The sequence below is a fragment of the Rhincodon typus genome, chromosome 14 (genome assembly GCF_021869965.1).
Source record: "Rhincodon typus isolate 14 chromosome 14, sRhiTyp1.1, whole genome shotgun sequence".
NCBI lineage: Eukaryota > Metazoa > Chordata > Chondrichthyes > Orectolobiformes > Rhincodontidae > Rhincodon > Rhincodon typus.
The window spans coordinates 64,840,379-64,855,998 of record NC_063345.1 but is presented as its reverse complement, the minus strand read 5'-3'; the positions used below and the strand labels follow the sequence as shown (position 1 = coordinate 64,855,998).

At 44.4% G+C, this 15,620-nt stretch overlaps 1 protein-coding gene across 1 annotated transcript in view; it reads left to right on the top strand.

Annotated features, from left to right (window-relative positions):
- LOC109923555 (sodium- and chloride-dependent neutral and basic amino acid transporter B(0+)-like) overlaps nt 1-12,558 on the top strand; it is a 68,845-nt gene extending 56,287 nt beyond the window's left edge. The window contains exons 14-15 of the mRNA XM_048604949.1: nt 9,930-10,015; nt 12,537-12,558. Coding sequence (XP_048460906.1) covers nt 9,930-10,015; nt 12,537-12,558 — 108 coding nt within the window. The remainder of the gene's footprint in view (nt 1-9,929; nt 10,016-12,536) is intronic.
- Nucleotides 12,559-15,620: the final 3,062 nt, after the last annotated feature.

The window sequence follows — 15,620 nt, the reverse complement described above, 5'->3', positions numbered from 1 at the left end:
ACACTGGATATGATTCAAGACACAGAAGAAACCCCTTCTTCAGGTAATAGGAGGTAATTGAGTTACAAAGACTGCCTGGAAATAATAAAAACCGAAAGAACTGCAGATGCTGTAAATCAGGAACAAAAACAAAGCTGCTGGAAAAGCTCAGCAGGTCTAGCAGCGTCTGTGAAAAAAAACATCAGAGTTAACGTTTCAGGTCCGGTGACCCTTCCTCGGAACATTCTGAGGAAGGGTCACCGGACCTGAAACGTTATCTCTGATTTTTTCTTCACAGATGCTGCCAGACCTGCTGAGCTTTTCCAGCAACTTTGTTTTTGTGCTTGGAAATGGTAGTCAGGTTGTCATTGCTCTATGCTTCGCTTTACCATTTTCCATTTAATTCTCAAGACAAGCAATTTCCGTGTGATTACAGGAGAGAGTGCACAGGAGGAGAGGTTCGGAGTAGAGAGATTCAGAAAAAGCCTGGAACACAGGAATGTGGTGAAAGAGGGACAGGAAGACAGTCTGGGACAGGGGGACATATGATGAACCTGCAGCAGAGTGATAGAAAGATTCTTGAGCAGAGTTATGGGAGTTGTTCTTGGTCGTAGGCACAGAGAAAGATTTTGGAGCAGAGGGCCTGAGAAAGATCTTGGATCAAATTCTGGAACACAGGGAAAAGGCAAGAACCAGGTTTGGAGGGTTAAAGCCAGATTCTGTTATACAGTGACAGGGAGAGTTTCTGGAGCAGACATTCAGAGAGAGATAGCAGACAGTTTCTGGAGTTGAGGGACAGGGAGAGATACTGGAGCACAGGAGGAGGTGGTGATTCTTGAAATTGTGGAGAAAGAGGCAGTAAGAGATTCTGGAGCAGAGCGACAGGGAGAAACTGTGGAGCAAAGAGACAAGGAGAGTTACTTATATGCATGTTTGCGTTTTGTAATGAACTTTAAGTCTACATCACAACTTAAAGGTTTGTTAACAAAGCTCACCAAGATCCATCTAGTTCACTGTCTACCACTCTGGTCATCATGGGATGCAATTTACTATGGAACTGTCGACTAATGTTGATGATCTCTTCTTTCCATTAGTCCACAATAGACTAAATAAATGAGAAAAACCCAATGTTTGCTGTTATCGATGATAAAATGTTATGCTCAAAATATTATACTCTGAAAGTAAACTTATTGATTTACATTTAAACATTTCAAGATGAACTGAATTGAATACCTCTTTGAGGGTTGGTTTCCGCACATCGATTTCTTGCTCATTGGTTTTGTTTTTGCAGATTTAGACAAAGATGGACGCTAACATGTTGGGATTGAGAATGAGGCTACTCTGTTGGGCTTGATGAAGAGGCTGCACTTTGAGGCTTGAGACGATATGGTTGTGTTGTGATGCTGGAAGACGCTGCTGTATTGAGATTTGAAATGATGCTGCTTTGTTGCAATGGATAGGTTGCTGCAGCGTTGGAATGGGGATGGAATCTGTTTACGAGGAGAAAGAAGTTGTGGGGTGAGGGCAGACCAGGCTCAAGGGGCTGAGTGGCCTAATTCAGTATGTTCATATTTCAAACGGTGTTGCGTGCAACAGTGTTTGACTGAAATAAGTTACTTGGTAAGTGTGTGTGTTTTTTTGGAATCAAGATCATTGCTATTGTATTGGGATGGAGAAGGATGTACCACTGTTGTACCACATTACCATCATAGAAAATATGCAGCAGTATTTAATTGGGTCAGTCTGCTGCAGACTAAGATGGGAATGCTAACAGGCATTGACATACAGAAGGAGAGTGTGAAGTTAGTAGACAAAAGGATGTTTTCTTGTTTGGTAAATACCTATGTTGGTAAGACAAGGGAACTGTGTGTTGAGATGTGAATGATTTCTAAGGTAGATAATGATACTGCAATGGTAGGTTCTAAAAGAATTCTGCAGTTTTTGTCACCAGTAGAAAATTGTGGATATATGCTGCAGTGATTGTATTTAGCAGCACACTGGAGAGTTTTGACAAGGAAGGGACCCCGTGTTCAAGGATGTCACTTTATCATCTGTGAACCAGAATGCTGCAGCTTTCGTGTCCAACGTCGCACAGGAGAGTTCTACTACATACTAGCTCAGCAACATCTTTCGCCATTTAGAATGGTGCAGAAGCTCTCTCCATCCCGGCAGCGCAAGTGTCGAGCGTCCTTCTCAATCTCAACGTGGTAACTTCCTTCTCAATCCCTGCCCCAACAGCTCATCTGTCATTTATAAATGCTGCAGCGTCCGTTCCCATCACACCACAGTAGCATAATCATGCACTGAACTGGTGAGAATTTTCCACAGTGCAAATTATTCACAAGCTAAAGATTCCCACAGTGAGAATTAGCCAGACACATTCGGATGGAGAAGGTTTTTGCAGTGTGAACACAGAGAGATGCTGCAGTGGTGGGATAAGGAGGGCTGCCGCATTGCTGCGGTGAGCATGAAGCTGATTTATAAAGGTATAAAGTTGTTTTAATGTTTGTATTTTAAAAAAAGGCCTGTATTTTCACTCCTCCATTATATGCATTGAGGGGGCAAATTCCTGAATCTACAAACATGGACACAGAATTTATAAGCAAAAGATCAAAGGGCCATAGAACTGATGCTGTGTTGAACAAACCTAAGATGCCTGTTAAATCTTTAATCAATCAGAAATTATTAATATGCAAGTATCAGAATTTCTTTCAAGTCACTGCCCCGAGATAACTAGCGGTTTTATTAGTATGCCAGAATTGACATCCCAAGTCGGACAATGCATTTTAAGTATGTGGCCTTGTTTAGAATCTGGCTGTGTAAGAACTTGGAGTCAGATTGGTTTTATTTCCAAAGTAGGAATTTATAAAATGCCACAATGACTGTCGACAAATTGGGTGCTTTTTGGACAAAATAAAATGTATCTGCAATTACAAATCTGCAAATGCAAGTTCACCCCACAGACTTATATATATGTGTGTGCACATGCATGTGAGGGAGAGAGAGAGAGCATGTGTGCATATGTGTGAGCGAGTGTGTGTGCACATGTGAGTGTGTGTGCACGTGTGTGAGTGAAAGAGTGTGTATATGCGTGTTTGAGAGAGAGAAAGCATACGTGTGTGTATGAGGGCGTGTGTGTGCGTGGGCGCGTGTGTGTGTGAGAGAGAGCGCACGTGTATTTGTGAGTGTGTGTGTGAGAAGCAGCGCACGTGTGTGTGTGAGAGAGTGCGTGTGTGGGCGCTTGAGCCTGTGTGTGTGTGTGTGTGTGAGAGAAAGAGCGCACGTGTGTGTGTGTTAGAAAGAGCACATGTACGTGTGTGTGTGTGTGTGACTGAGAGGGTCTGTGCAAGTGTGTTTGTATGAGAGAGTGTGTGCGTATATGTGTGTGTGAGAGAGCGTGTAGTGTGGTGGGGTCACCTGTAGTGCGACGTGAATCCAAGATCCCAGTTGAGGCCGTCCTCTTTGGTACCGAACTTGGCTAACAGGCTCTGCTCGGTGACGCTGCGTTGTTGTGTATCCTGAAGGCGACCTTGGAGGACATTTACCCAAAGATCCAAGGCCGAGTGACCTTGACCACTGAATTGTTCCCCCACTGGGAGGAAACATCCCTGTTTGACGATTGTTACACAGTATCCATTCAACCGTTCTTGTAGTGTCTAGCCTGCACATCCCTGCACGTGATAGGCAATTTAGCATAGCCAATCCACCGAATGTGCACATCTTTGGACTGTGGGAGGAAACCCACACAGGCACGGGGAGAATATGCAAACTTTACACTGAAGGTGGAATTGAATCCAGGTCCCTGGTGCTGTCACTGAGCCACTGTGCTGCACACGTTACTGTGAAATGATTGTTGTAAAAACTCATTTGGTTCATTAATGTCCTTTAAAGAAGGCAATCTCTTAGCCTTAGAGATAGTAGGAACTGCAGATGCTGGAGAATCCGAGACAACAAGGTGCAGGGCTGGATGAACACAGCAGGCCAAGCAGCATCATAGGAGCAGAGAGGCTGACGTTTCGGGCCTAGACCCTTCATCAGAAAAGGGGGAGGGGAAGGGGGTTTTGAAATAAATAGGGAGAGAGTGGGAGGCGGATAGAAGAGGGATAGAGGAGAGGATAGGTGGAGAGGAAACAAACAGGTCGAAGAGGCGGGGATGGGGCCAGGAAAGGTGAGTGTAGGTAGGGAGTTAGGAAGGGGATAGGTCAGTCCAGGGAGGACGGACAGGTCAAGGGGGCGGGATGAGGTTGGTCGGTAGGAGATGGAGGTGCGGCTTGAGGTGGGAGGAGGGGATAGGTGGGAGGAAGAACAGGTTAGGGAGGCAGGGACGAGCTGGACTGGTTTTGGGATGCGGTAGGGGGAGGGGAGATTTTGAAACTTGTGAAATCCACATTGATACCATTGGGCTGCAGGGTTCCCAAGCGGAATATGAGTTGCTGTTCCTGCAACCTTCGGGTGGCATCGTTGTGGCACTGCAGGAGGCCCAGGATGGACATGTCGTCTGAGGAATGGGAGGGGGAGTTGAAATGGTTCGCGACTGGGAGGTGCAGTTGTTTGTTGCGAACCGAGCGTAAGTGTTCTGCAAAGCGGTCCCCGAGTCTCCGCTTGGTTTCCCCGATGTAGAGGAAGCCACACCGGGTACAGCGGATGCAGTATACCACATTGGCAGATGTGCAGGTGAACATCTGCTTGATGTGGAAAGTCTTCTTGGGGCCTGGGATGGGGGTGAGGGAGGAGGTATGGGGGCAGGTGTAGCACTTCCTGCGGTTGCAGGGAAAAGTGCCGGGTGTGGTGGAGCTGGAGGGGAGTGTGGAGCGGACAAGGGAGTCACGGAGAGAGTTGTCCCTCCGGAAAGCAGATAAAGGTGGGGAGGGAAAGATGTCTTTGGTGGTGGGGTCGGATTGCAGATGGCGGAAGTGTCGGAGGATGATGCGTTGGATCCGGAGGTTGGTGGGGTGGTACGTGAGGACGAGGGGGATTCTTTTTTGGTTTTTATTGCGTGGACGGGGTGTGAGGGATGAGGTGCGGGAGATGTGGGAGACACGGTTGAGGGCGTTCTCGACCACCGAGGAGGGGAAGTTACGGTCCTTGAAAAACGAGGACAACTGAGATGTACGGGAGTGGAATGCCTCATCCTGGGAGCAGATGCGGCGGAGGCGAAGGAATTGGGAATAGGGGATAGCATTTTTGCAGGAAGGTGGGTGGGAGGAGGAGTATTCTAGGTAGCTGTGGGAGTCGGTGGGCTTGAAATGAATATCGGTTTCGAGGTGGTTGCCCGATATGGAGACAGAGAGGTCCAGGAAGGGGAGAGAGGTGTTAGAGATGGTCCAGGTAAATTTAAAGTTGGGGTGGAAGGTGTTAGTGAAGTGTATGAACTGTTCGAGCTCCTTGTGGGAGCACGAGGCGGCACCGATACAGTCATCAATGTAACGGAGGAAGAGGTGGGGTTTAGGGCCGGTGTAGGTACGGAAGAGGGATTGTTCCACGTAACCTACAAAGAGGCAGGCGTAGCTTGGGCCCATGCGGGTACCCATGGCTACCCCCTTTGTCTGTAGGAAGTGGGAGGAATTGAAAGAGAAGTTGTTGAGTGTGAGGACGAGTTCGGCTAAGCGGATGAGGGTGTCAGTGGAGGGGGACTGGTCGGGCCTGCGGGACAGGAAGAAGCGGAGGGCCTTAAGGCCGTCTGCATGGGGAATGCAGGTGTAGAGGGACTGGACGTCCATGGTAAAGATGAGGTGTTGGGGACCGGGGAATTGGAAGTTCTGGAGGAGGTGGAGGGCGTGGGTGGTGTCACGGACATAGGTAGGGAGTTCCTGGACCAAGGGGGAGAAAATGGAGTCGAGATAGTTGGAGATCAGTTCGGTGGGGCAGGAGCAGGCGGAGACAATGGGTCGACCAGGGCATTCAGGTTTGTGGATTTTGGGAAGGAGATAGAAGCGGGCAGTGCGAGGTTGGGGAACGATGAGGTTGGAGGCCGTGGGTGGGAGGTCACCTGAGGTGATGAGGTTGTGGATGGTTTGCGAGATGATGGTTTGGTGCTCAGGGGTGGGGTCATGATCAAGGGGGCGGTAGGAGGAGGTGTCGGAGAGTTGGCGTCCGGCCTCGGCGATGTACAGGTCAGTGCGCCATACTACAACTGCACCTCCCTTGTCCGCGGGTTTTATGGTGAGGTTGGGATTGGAGCGGAGGGAGCGGAGGGCTGCACGTTCTGCGGGGGAGAGGTTGGAGTGGGTGAGAGGGGTGGAGAGGTTGAGGCGATTGATGTCTCGACGGCAGTTGGAGATGAAGAGGTCGAGGGAGGGTAGGAGGCCTTGGGGTGGTGTCCAGGAGGAGGGGGTGTGTTGGAAGCGGGAGAAGGGGTCAGTAGAGATCTCTTAGCCTTATCTAGTCTGACTGACATGTGACTGGACATCTCACTTTAACTGCCCTCTGAAATGGTCTTGCAAGCAACTCAGTTCAAGGAGTGTTGAGGGGTGTGGAACAAAAGCTGGCCTTACCAGTAACACCCATATCTCATGAAAGAATGAAGTTACAAAGTGAAGGATGCAGTATTTGATAGTACAACACATTGTTGAACCGTAATGGCAAGGAATCGCACAACTCTGTTGGATGGAAGAGGATGCTGCAGTGTTTAGATAAAAATGGATGCTGGAGTCTTTAAATCGAGAGCATCACCATAGTGCTGGCTGTTGCATGATGGTCAATTGTTCAGAATTCGATTGATATGGGGAAGGGGAAAGATGTTACTTTGTAGAGATGGGGACAATTGGCGTTCTGGGATGCTGGTGTGTTGGGATTATGAAGGTTATACAGCGCAGAAGCAGGTCATTGGATGTAATTAGTCCATTTTTTTATGCTCTCCTCGAGCTTCATCCCATTTTATATAAATCTGACTTTGTAACTATCTATATTCTGTTGCTTTACATGTTGTCTAGCTTTCCCTTAAATGCAGCTACATTGTTCACTTCATTATTCATTCTGTATGGTATAGATTTTCACATTCTCATCACTCTCTGGGCGAAGACCGTTCTGATGAATTCCTGATTACGTTTCTTGGTGACTATCTGGTCATGGTGGCATCTGGTTCTGCTGTTCACAATTCCTCTGTATCCACTCTATCCAAAATTTTCACTGTTGTAAAGATCTCTCATTAGGTTACCTCTGTTGCCTGGTTACCGCCCTTGACAACAGTTATTGGCTTGGCACAAAGAGGAAAAGAGTCTAATCTGTATCAAATAACCACTAACTTTATTAGTTTAGTTAAACCAGACGTACAGTTCATGCCATTTAGTTAAGAAAAGATTAACAGTAGGTATGCAATTCATACAAGGCTAAAATACAAGCGCATGTCCATTCGTTTTTCAATGACATTCCTGGAACAGTCAACAAAATTTAAAGGCTAATACCCAAGAATAGAAGCTCATGTTGGCCAAGTGTTTTCTCCCAGGTCTTGGAGTCCTCTCCACATTTCTAAGCACGGGGCCCATGACTTTGCAAAGGTTGCTCTCTAGAGTGTTTGCTGATGGCACACAAAAATCCTTCATCTTTATCTTGGAGATAGCAAGAACTGCCGATGCTGGAGTCAGAGACAATGCAGTATGGAGCTGGAGGAACACAGCAGGCCAGGCAACATCAGAGGAGCAGGAAAGTTGACATTTAGGGTCGGGACCCTTCTTCAGACCTGAAACGTCAACTTTCCTCCTTCTCTGATGCTGCCTGGCCTGCTGTGTTCCTTTACTTTTATCTTTCTTCCTTATCCCCAAACTGTGGTGTCTTGTTCCTGTTGGTTCTTGGCACATCAGACAAGCTGGTGTCTTTCCACTATAGGCTCACTCCAAGGACACCTTTAGGATTACCTCATTACCCTTCCACCAAATAGTGATTTCCCCCTTATGTCATCCTCAGAGCTGAACAAGCTCAAACTGGCTCAAGCCAGCAGCTAGGGCTCTGGTAACTTCAGTTTACAGTTACTAGCCTTATGCGTGAGCGGCCCCTGGCCAACATCTCCCTATTCTTTCAGCAAGGTACAAGGAACCCTGCCTGTCAATTCTTTCCTGATGTGTATACTCCTAAATTCTGGTATCATCCTTGTAAATCTTCTCTACACCCTCTGTATGTCCTTTTTATAATAAGTTGGCCTGAACTGTGTACTGAACATTAAGGACTGTTTAGTCATTCATGTTTCAATTCTGTATGATTAGAGACGAAGCTTAGTGATTGGCTTGCTTTCTTTTTGATAAGTTGTGGTACAGTTTTTAATTATTGAAACTAGTGTATAAAAACATGCCAAATAAATCAGATAGAGATGATGAAAATTCAAGAAAAGGATAAGTTAAGAAATATGAGAAAAATACAACTGAATCACATGATCATGCTGCAAGCTGTTACAATGACAAGTTGCATTTAAATGGTGCCTTCACCATAATAAAACATGAAGGTGGCTGAGGCTACCCTAGCAGATGAATGAAGGAAGACTTATTTCTGTTGGGATCAGGATACACACTGTGGGAATAAGGTGTTCCATTCCATTTCCTGATAAACTGGCACCAGTATCACAGCAGGAAGGAGCTATAACACTGGAATGGACGGCTCTTGAACTCAGCAGGCATGCTCCAGAGTCAGGATGGAAAAAGATAAAACAGCATTTGGATAGAGAATGATGTTACTGTGCTGGGATGGAGGCAGTTGTTGCACATTTAAGAGGGGAAAGCTGAAGTAATGTTGGGATGGATAGAGAAACTGCCGCATAGTGCTGGAGAAGGAAGCTCCATTGCTGTATTGGAGATGGTGGCTGCATGTCAAAGATGGAACAGGATTCTGCATTACTGAACTAGAGCAGCTGTTGTATAGATGAACCAGAGAAGGTTGATGCATTGCTGAGCTGGAGCAGGTTGATGCATTGTGGAGCTGGAGCAGGGTGCTGCATTGCTGAGTGGCAGCAGGGTGCTACATTGCTGAGCTGGAGCAGATTGATGCATTGCTAAGTTGCAGCAGGTTATTGCGTTGCGGAGCTGGAGCAGGGTGCTGCATTGCGGAGCTGGAGCAGGTTGATGTGTTGCTGAGTTGCAGCAGGATGCTGCGTTGCACAGTTGTAACGGAATGCTTCAGTGTTTGGAAGAAAGCTGTAGCTGTATTGAGATGAAAGAAATTAATGCACTGTTATGATGGAGATTGATACTACAGTGTTGGATTGGAGATGATAGAGTGTTTGGATAAAGTATAATGGAAGCATAGTTATCCCATTTTATCCATTTTGACCCCTCAATACAGTCCCATGTCTCAGCACTTTGTCCATAGCCTTGGAAATTACATTACCCTTTTGTTAACTGCAAAGGGCATTTCTGTCTTTCGTGCCCTTTCCAGGCAGTTCAAAACAAAGTTCCACCACAGACCATGTGAAGAAATTTGTTCCTCAACTCATCTCAAATCCTTCCAATTACTTTGTCTTCTGGTTATTGGCACCTTTATGAGGGGAAATGGATATTATCCACGTCTCAATTCATTTTATGTAAATCAGTTAAATGCTCCATTGGCTTCTTCTATCCAAAGGAAACATCCTCAGCTCGTCCAGTCTCTTTTCATATATAAAATGCACTGTTCTTGATTGCATCCTACTTCTGGAATTGTACATAGCACTCTAACTTTGGCCTAACACATGTTTTATACAGTTCTAGTTTTGCCTCTCTGCACTTGCATGCAAGTGCAATGTTAAGTGGGTTAGCATGCTATTACGTTGGGATTAGTAAGGATATTACTTTGTGGGAAAAAGAAACACTGCACGTGATTTGATGAAAGCCATTATTGCTTTTCGGGAAAAATAAGAAGCAGTAATTTGAAGACAGTATGAAAGAATTGGGTCATAGTAACAGAACACCAAGTGAATGGTACGACAATGCGTTCACGTGATTGACACGCCACAAAAAATGCTAATAATTTCAATTTTGTTTCCACAGAAAGCCATTGCAATTTTCAGGCCAGCTCCTGACTGGGGTCCATTCTTGGAACAACACCGAGGGGAGCAATACAGAAAACAACAGGCGCCTATAGACAGATTCCTCAAATCCAAGATTTCTGTTATTTCTGCGGGGAGCAAAAAGAAATAAGAAGGCTTTAGGGATAGGGAAGGAAGTTTTCAAGTATAAATGGGCAGGACATGACCCACACACATTGCTTTCCTTGGCAGTTAGTGGCCTAACTACAGATCCTCGATGGAAATTTTAGGAAAGGGTCTGGAATTTTCTTTTGCGAAGGACAGGATTATCTAGGACTGGAAGAGTCAGGAGTGTTCTCCCTATTCCATGTGACTGATTTCATCTCCTATCCTAGTAGTGCCAGCTGATTACCTTGGCTCGTCTCAACTAGTGCAGTGCAGCATGGGAGCCCATATTGTACCCGTGGTTCATTACAACTCTTCAGAGGAAGCCCAAATGCCAAAACGGTTCAGGCCATCTGACCACAGTGTGGTAGTTCCATCAGATTTGTGCTTGTTTTGGGGCACAAGTTGAATTCTGTCACAGTTGTACCTGGTTTCTTTCCAGGGGAGTAAACGATTTTCTCCTAGAATACTGCAAGCCATTCAGGGATACTTTTACAAGTAGTACCAACAAATCTTTTGCTCGTTGATTGTTAATTTCCCTCTGTAGTTTTGCAGTTGATCGCTTGAAATGGTAGGGTTTTGACTCCTGTACATGCACCTACTTTATTTGTACAGCTTTCTCCTAAATAAAGGGTTTTAAATATGTGTATTTAAACACTGAAGTCCAGAGATTGCTGTCAATTATTCCTGTTCTTTCAATGTGTACTTCGTTGAAGTCTCCACATGAATAGATGCAAACTTCCACATCGACACTATTTATCTCATCATTAAAATACTTGCAAATGTTATGCTTTGTAACTGTGTTTGCAACAGCATATTAAGTTCATAGTTTCTCATGAACAACCACCTTGGTCCTGAAAAACTAATTTTAATGTTGGTGGCATTTTTCCAGTATGATTTTTACAGTGTTACATAGATTTTTAGAATGGACTTTTTTAAAATTAATGCTCATGCAGAATATTTCACCTTTTCCTGTAACCCCAAACTTCATTTTGTTTTCTACGAAACAGTGAAAAAGGATGATCAGTGATGTATTCTTCCTGACCTCCTGTCTTTGTGAATGGGCTTTTGTGACTTTCTCAATGTTGAGACTGAAAAGTTCTGTTTTCCAAACAAATACTAAACATTGAAACAAGATTCTCACTACTCAGTGGCGTGAGATCTTTTTGGATGGATTAGCATTCAACAACAGCTCAGTATTACTTAATCTCACCGCATTCAAATGGAGTGACCCACTCCATCTCATTTGGAATTTGTACTAGACCCCAGAATTTCTAACATGAAATGGAGAGCAGGTTCCTGGCAATTCGAGTTTGCTGCTCATTACCCAGAACTCCACCTTGAATGCCAGCGCTAACATCTCAGAGTATGCACCATGGACATCAACTGCACATAGTCCATGTTCAAGGATATTAGCTTCGGACACATATCAGCATCAATGCATTATTAGGACACATCACTTGCACTTCCGTCTGCAGTTCAATACTGCAGTTTGTAGCCCAGGCAGCTCTTACCGCAATGCTGCTTTAAGGACATTTCTGCAAAGGCCATACACCCAGCTCATGAAGTAGACCAGGCTTTAACTCCAGGCTCCTGACTCACCCTCTTAGCACTCACTCACCTTTTGCCTACTTGAATGCTCACAGCATCCATGCCTTGCCCTACCTTCAGCGGCGCTCTAAAGGCTGACAGTATTTTTGTCTGGCCTTAGTGTTTAGCACAGACACAAAGTCTGGCAGATTGTCAATCTCACACGTAGAAGATACATTGACAGTTGGACTGCACACGCTTCAACCCAATAGTTATGTCTCAAAGTCAAAGGGAAACAATCAAGAAGGGGACTGCCATCAGTCAGGGCATCCCAAAATAGGCAGTCAAGTTCATTGTTCACTAGCATTTCAGAGGATTTAGCACAGTTAGGTGGTCAGGGTTGGGACTCCGTCTCACTACAGTCCGAGTAAAGGGCCATGGTCAGTTCTTCAGATCCAGTGCAAACAGTGAGGAACTTGAAGAGACCAGTCAGGGGTCTGGTCATTCATCAGTTGGGACTGGCCATCCAAGTCAGTCAGAATGTGAGCCACAGTCAGTCCAAGGGGTTAGCTGAGTGAAAATCAAGAAGGTTTGCCAAGGGACACTGCAATGCAGGCAAATATGGGAAATCTAATGCTGGAGATTGGAGGCAGCAGTGTAGATAGAAGCAAACCAAGATGGTAAAGGGTGAAATTAGTCGTATGAAGGGTTGGAGGAGCATTCAAGCTGTTAGCGCAATAATGCATGCAGCAATACCTACAGAAATGAACTATTTATCCTTGTTGGTCACCCCATCTTCATTGCATCTTTCCTTTACCTAGTGCAGCTACACAGTCTTATCTCAATGGCTACTCTCAATGGTTGTTGGAAGGGTCCTGATATTTATGAGGGAAGCCTGCTAATGTTCCAAAAGGAGTGACCGCGAGCATCCCAGATCCACACAAATCAGTCACTGAATCATTGTATCCTGCTCCAAGCATTGTCAAACTTATACCATAGGATGATGAAGTGATGTTCTCCACCTTCAATAGGACTCTTGTAAATGTCACTAGTACTGAGTCCCCTTTGAACGACATCCATCTCCTTTTAACATTATTGCTGCTAACTTCACCATGAGTGAGAGTGCAATGTTCAATTTGCAATGATCGTGGGGTGGTGCCAGAATTCTAATATCAAGTACATTTACTTTGCATGTATTCTATACAGATGATCAAAAGCTAAAATTTTAAAGCGTATGACCAGTTTGCAACACCTCTTTCATGTATTTGCCCTCTGATCTGTTCGACTTCACACCCCCAGATCTTGAGAATCTACCCTCCTTAAACCATTTGTGTTCCAACTTCTACAAATGCCTTTGCTTTCCTTCCCTATTGACCTTCCCGAGTCCACCTCCCTTTGCTTCCCTTTTGACAAACAATGGATGGATTCCCAGGATGTCATTCGCCCCAGGTCCCCGACAAATGTTTACTAGTAGCCTCAAGATATGACTGACCAGCCTCCTCACTTCTGGCTCCTTGACTAATGATACACAGCTCCCTTGACTGAAAGGTGCTGGTCTGAAAGCTCTTTTTCCCATTCCCAGGACTGTGGCTGGATAAACCTCTTGACCAGTCTAAGGAGATGACTGACTGGAGCCAAGGCCCAGGACTGTTTCCAGACTCCGCTGATGACTGACCAACAACAGATCTCCCCTTGACTGCACTAACAATGAGTCCCTGCCCAGTTTCCAATCTGGCTATTTGGTTGGATATAATTTTATCATGCAGGAAAATAGCATGTGCTGTAGGTGTTGGCTTGTTTGACTGTGCAACTGCACGAAAAAAAGCATGTCATGACAGCAGTAATGATAAATTCGAGGTCTGGCAAGGTGATGAGAGCATGTAGGCTGGCGTTAAGATAGCAAGTGCTAAGACAGCAAATATATTGCCCAGAGATGGTGGTCCAATTCGTGAGCTGTGTTCCTATCCATTTGCTCAAAGTATCCTTGCTGCAGCCTTTCGATGCCAGTGGATCGGTGATAGGCATTAGGGGTTGGCATTTGCTGGATGCCAATGACTATAGATGAGAAGTGCCCATGTATCATGCTCTGAGATGGTGTTCGGTGCTGAAGAACATCGAGGCTGGCTGTGGCCAATGGTGAGCTGCATTCACCAGGTACGTGCTCTGATTTTCAAGTCACATTTTCGCAAATTAAATATCGTTTGGTACATTTGGTAAAATAGAAAGCCAATTTCTTCTTTATTCATTCGTGGGATTAGGTGTTGCTGATTGGGCCAGCGTTTATTGCCTGTTCCTAGTTGCCCTGGAGAAAATGGTGGACAGCTGCCTTCTTGAACCACAGGAGTCTACGTGCTGCAGATTGTCCCATAATGCCAATAGGGAGGGAATTCCAGGAAGCTCTCCCTGAATCCCATGTGATCTAACTTTACCAATTAATCTACCATGCAGAACCCTGTCAAAAGCTTTTCTAAGGTCCAAGTAAACAACGCCTACCACTCTGCCCTCTATCTTTTTGGTTACTTCAATAAAAAAAACTCAATAAACTTCAATAAAAAATTTGTGAGACATGATTTCCCTCGCACAAACCATGCTGACTATACATAATCATCCTTGCCTCCCTAAATGCATGTAAACCCTATCTTTCAGAATCACCTCCAACAACTTAGCCACCACCGATATTAGACTCACAGGTCTATAGTTTCTAGGATTCTCCTTACTACCTTTCTTAAACAATGGTACAACATTAGCCATGCTCCAGTCCTCTGGTACTTTACCCATGTTTATAGATGATGCAAATATTTCTGCTAGAGGTCCTACAAGTTCATCCCTAACTGCCCACAATATCCTGAGATACATTTGATCAGGTCCTGGAGATTTATCTACTTTTTTGTTTTCTAAGACCTCCAGCACTTCCTCTTCTGTAATGTGAACTGTTTTCAAAACGTCAATATTTATTGTCCTGAGTTCTTTAGCCTCCATTTCTTTCTCAACAGTGAAAACTGATGCAAAATATTCATTTAATATCCCTCCCATGTGCTGAATTCAACAGACAGGCGACCTTGTTGATCTTTTAGGGATCCTATTCTCTCTTTCTAGTTGCTCTCTTGCTCCTAATGTATTTGTAGAAACGTTTTGGATTACCTTTAGCCTCATCTGCCAAGACTATCTCATATTCCCCTTTTTCTTCCTGATTTCCTTCTTAGAATGCCCCTACACTCTATGCACTTCAAGAGATTAAATTGATCCCAGTTGTTTATATCTAATATATTATTCTGTCTTTTTTATTCTTGACTAGAACCTCTGTATCTTTATTCATCCATTGTTCCCTAATTTTATCAGCCTTGCCTTTCATTTTAAAAGGAACACAATGCCTCTGAAATCTCATTATCATGCTTTTGAAGGCTTCCCACTTGTCAGTAGTCCTTTCACCTATGAACAGTCTACTGCAATCAATGTTTGAAAGTTCTTGTTTCATATCCTTAAAATTTGCTTTACTCCAATTAAGAAATTTAAATTTATGGAAGACTTATCCTTTTCCATAACTATTTTAAAACTAATAGTGTTATGATCTCTAGACCCAAAGTGTTTCCCGACTGACACTTCAGTCACTTGCCCTGCCTTATTTCCCAAGAGAAGATCATGTTTTACTCCTTCTCTAGTAGGAACATTTACATTTTGGTGTAGAAAATTTTCTTGAACACTTTTAACGTGATCCAAATCTTTAATGGTACAGCAGTCCCAGTCAATGTTTGGAAAATTAAAATCCCTTACTATTCCAACCTTATTATTCTTACATATATCTGAAATGTCTCTGCATATTTGCTTCTCAATTTCTCTATAGTACAATCCCATTAAGGTGAACATCCCTTTCTTATTTCTAATTTCAACCCATATATTTTCGCGAACTGATCTCTCAGAAATATCTTTTCTAATTACAGTAGTAATGTTTACCTTAATCAAAATTGCCACTCCCCTTCCTCTCTTGCCTCCCTTTCTCTCCTTAATATAACATCTAAAA